At 42.7% G+C, this 4,482-nt stretch overlaps 1 protein-coding gene across 1 annotated transcript; it reads left to right on the top strand.

Annotated features, from left to right (window-relative positions):
* Positions 1–1,151: 1,151 nt before the first annotated feature.
* Positions 1,152–4,482, top strand: LOC118331281 (rho-related GTP-binding protein RhoG-like; the record flags this gene model as incomplete). The annotated part of the gene is given in 4 exon segments (XM_035666093.1): positions 1,152–1,286; positions 2,018–2,177; positions 2,648–2,818; positions 3,893–4,482. Coding segments are annotated over 3 exon segments (576 nt in total). The 5' UTR covers positions 1,152–1,286; positions 2,018–2,048.

Below are 4,482 nucleotides of genomic sequence, written 5' to 3'. Positions count from 1 at the left end.
CTGCACAGACACTGCAGAGCTTTATTGTTCAGCACACATCATTATTCCTCCTTTCTTTTATACTTTCTTCACTCAAACTATAACTCAGATTATAAAACTTTAAAAAACGGAAACAGACATTCAACGTGTCTCTGAGCTCGTCATTTCTTGTCCAACTGACCTCTGCAGCTCAGACGTCACCTGCAGGACTGAGAATATGAGTTCAACGTGACATCACTGAGACGTTTTTAGTGATGTTCTCTGTGTATTTTTAGTTTTTCAGCTCATTTCTCCACAAGACTAAATTCAGTGTTTATTGCAGCCAATGGAGCGCCCCCTGCTGGTCATTACACAGAATGCAGGTTTAAGACACTTCACAGACCCTGAAGCTCTGTCCGTTATATATACTGTCAATGGTTTGAACCTGGTGACTCGGACAGGATGTGGGTGACGTTGGGGACTCGGCTGACTTTGCTAACGGCAGTTAGCAGTTCGTTACTTTGTTACTAAGATCTTCTTACTCGACTAGTCGGCACACGTTTATGATATTAATTTAATTATTTAAATCTTTATATTTGAACAGTGGCCTGTTAAATGCAAACAGGATTTTGAGTCCTTTTATTTCAACATCACACCGTCTGGTTCTTTAAAACAAGGAATACACTTCCAACTCTGCTAACTAGCTAACAGCAGCTAGTACAGTTAGCATATGCAGCAGTGCAGCGGTGAGCGACTTCCTGAACGCAGTTTAATGTCGTTGATTCTGGCGCCCCCTGTGGACAGAAGCAGCCATTTTTCTACTGCTTCGGTTCCAGAGTCCACCCTAATAATAATAATAACAATAATAATAATAATAATAATAATAATAATGATACTATATAATACTTATAATACTAATAATACTTATAATACTAATGATACTTATAATACTAATGATACCACTGGTAACACTGTTGCTGCGTCTGATGAACTTTTTCTATAAAACTGGAGACAAAGGAAAGAAAAAGAGACACAAAGACCGAAAATGGAGCCAATTGTCTTTCTGTTCTATAAATATAAATAAAGTTTGGACTGTGTGTGTGTGTGTGTGTGTGTGTGCAGGATAACATCTCTGTTTTGTTTGGAGACAGTTTCCTTTTGCAGCGACGATCATTTCCATAAACACAAATACTGACCCCCCCTCTATCTCCCCCCGCAGTCAGACGATGGGACGTCACGTGTTTCTGAACAAACTGTGTTAACTGAAGGAAACTGAAGTGTGTCTGACAGCCGCGGCAGGACGAGTGAACCAATCAGACTCACTGAAGGTAAAACTGGGGTGTGTTTCCGGTCCTCCAGCGGTTGATGACTTATGTCTGTTTCTGTGCTTAGCCACACCCTTTCTGAAGCTCATTGGTCAATATCTTGAACATTAAATAAGTTATCGATAAGCCTTATGCAGCGATTGCTTCGTCTGATGTTGAACCACAGAAGATTTGGTAGCAGTCGGACCGACGGAGACGGCAAAAATGTATTTTTTAGATTCTAAATAGCTGACTTTAGTGGCCTTCCAGAGTTGGATATTTGGGCCTTAAAGACAGCGCCACCATCTGGCCGATTGGACTCATGTTTCTTTGGAAGCCAAGTTTCATGTCTGTATAATGACTCATATGTCTAATGATTTATTAAGTACTTCACTGGTTGAACCTGGACTGAACCTTTTCAGCAGATTCCTGCAGACATGAACTCACTTAGCACTGTAGCTCCTCTGGTTCCTCCTCTTCAAGAGACTTTAGATGTCTGAAACAAGAATCCGTCAGTAAACTCTGAAGATCTACGAGTCAGAATAAAGTCGGTTGCTAACGACTAAATGAGTCTAAATGAGACTACAGAGGTTGTCGGGGACATTAGAGGATCAGGACACTAACAGGCACCAAAAGTTAAATCCAGACTGCAGCAGCAAGTCTCCACAGGGTCCGACACAGACTCACAGACCTGAACTGTACAGACTGACTATAGCAGTAATGTGTGTGTGTGTGTGTGTGTGTGTGTGTTGCAGGTTGCTGAAGGCTCAGAGGTCAGAGGTCATCATGCAGAGTATAAAGTGTGTGGTTGTGGGTGACGGTGCTGTGGGGAAGACCTGCCTCCTCATCTCCTACACCACCGGAGCTTTTCCCAAAGAGTACATCCCCACTGTGTTCGACAACTACAGCAGCCAGGTCTGTCTGTCTATCTGTCTGTCTGTCTGTCTGTCTATCTTGGCTGCGCTGTGTGGGTCTGGCGTTGGCTGATTTGTAAACAGCGAGCTATTATAGGCATACGCCTAAAAGGTCCAAATAAATATAGGGAACATTCGAGAGTAGGAGACGGTGTAGTTCTAAACTATGATGGTCAGGACATTGTTTGTACAGCGTTCAGATGTTTGTCACTGTTGGCCGACCCCCAGGATGATGCAACAGGAACTGACTGCAGTCTCACATGAAACAGAGACTGTGGCAGAGCTGTGTACTCAGTATTAAGATTATGTCATAAGAGGAGCTTTAATATTTTGTGGAAATCTGGTTGTTATATTTCTAAGATTTAGTTTGTTGTTGTGAACCAAACAAACTTTTATCGCCATAGTTACACAGATACACAAACCCCTGACCATGTGTGTGTGTGTGTGTGTGTGTGTGTGTGGTGCGTTCAGGTGACGGTGGATGGCAGGACCATCAGTCTGAACCTGTGGGACACGGCGGGTCAGGAGGAGTACGACCGGCTGAGGACGCTGTCCTACCCGCAGACCAACGTCTTCATCATCTGCTTCTCCATCTCGAGCCCCGCCTCCTACGAGAACGTCAAACACAAGTGGCACCCAGAGGTCAGAGGTCATATCAGCAGGAATTCATTTTAATTTCAGGGCTTTGAAGGCATCATGTGTCTCTTATATGTGTATACGTTTATATTAATATATTCTATATATTCTTGTTCGTTACCTGAAGCTGGAAAATTTTGTTTGCATTTTCTTTATATCTTAGATTTATCATCAATATAAATATATAATAAATATACATATACATACAAAAAACTGATATAGGCTAGCAGTTTCCCTCTGTTCCTAGTCTTTATGCTAAGCTACGCTACTGTCTGTAGCTTCATGTTCAGTGTACAGACATGAACCGTCTTTTTATCCTCCTTAAATCTGTAAAAATAAATAAATAATCTTTATTTTTAAGAAACAAAAAACCAAACATGCTAACAAGGTTTCAGTCGTCACTTCACATTTCAAATAGAGCTTTTTATTCAGAATTCAAAAAGTAGTTTTTCCTGTTTTGAATTCAAACTTTAGAGTCTGTAAGGAACTGACAGTTTGGGGTAGTTTGCCTCGTGATCCAGCAGCTCGTAAAAATATTAAGGTTTTAAATTCGCTCGAACTTGGTTTTGGAAAAAGTGACGGCAGTATTTTAAAGCATCGCTTTAGAAAACAGTTTGAGAATTGCCGTTTCCTGCTGCTTCTCTGAAAGAAATATCCAAACATTAATTTTCTTTTGTTAAATTATTCTAAATGTTCAAATCTGAGACACATTTGGATGGAAACATGAAGACTGATGAACAGTTCAGTTCTCTATTTGTAAAGTTATCTCAGGACACTTTACAAATACAGCAGGTATAGACCGAACTCCAGTTGACTTTATTATCTCTCATTAACATTACTTAGAAACATTTGTTTTAGAAAGCAGAAAAACAACAAATTATTTTTCATTTTCCTCCCTCAACGTCTGCACAGACAAAAAGTTCATTAGTGATGAAGGTCAGTGCACTTTGCAACCCGATCCGTGATGACGAAGATACAGAAAGATATTAATAAATGGGAAAAGCAGCGTATTGTCAGTTCAGAGAGTTTCCAGGCGAGCGGATGTCGTTCTGACTGTTTCTCGTTGTTCTTCCTTCTCAGGTGTCCCACCACTGTCCCGGCGTTCCCATCCTCCTGGTCGGCACAAAGAGCGACCTCCGGAACGACGCCGAGACTCAGAGGAAGCTGAAGGAGCAGAACCAGACGCCCGTCACCCACCAGCAGGGCGCCGCCCTCGCCCGCCAGATCCACGCCGTGCGCTACATGGAGTGCTCGGCCCTCAACCAGGACGGCATAAAGGACGTGTTCGCTGAGGCCGTGAGGGCGTTTCTCAACCCGCAGCCCACCGTCACCAAGAAGCCCTGCGTCCTGCTGTAGGACGGCCGTCGCGCCGGGAACGCCGACTGGTTGAGAGACTGTTTGTTTTTATGTTCAGTTAGAATTTTATCTTTTAATATTTAGGTAGTCTGGGGGGGTCGACCATTGTCTCACAGCATTTCTAACTCAGACTGAAATAAGTCAAATGAAACGAGGTCCTGTCAGCTGCAGGGACTGACCACATCAGAGCGGGTGGGCGTGGCTCGAACCATTACAGGTGACAGGTGTGTTATTCTCAGCAGATAGATCATTAAAGTCCAGGTGAACCAGAATCAGAGCGCCGTTAGCGTCCTCGTATTTATGTTGTTCCTGTA

The sequence above is a fragment of the Morone saxatilis genome, unplaced genomic scaffold (assembly GCF_004916995.1).
Source record: "Morone saxatilis isolate NCDOM2014 unplaced genomic scaffold, NCSU_SB_2.0 Contig20, whole genome shotgun sequence".
Classification (NCBI taxonomy): Eukaryota; Metazoa; Chordata; class Actinopteri; family Moronidae; genus Morone; species Morone saxatilis.
Note: the sequence above shows the minus strand (reverse complement) of the source record. Positions and strands in the feature narration are given on the sequence as shown.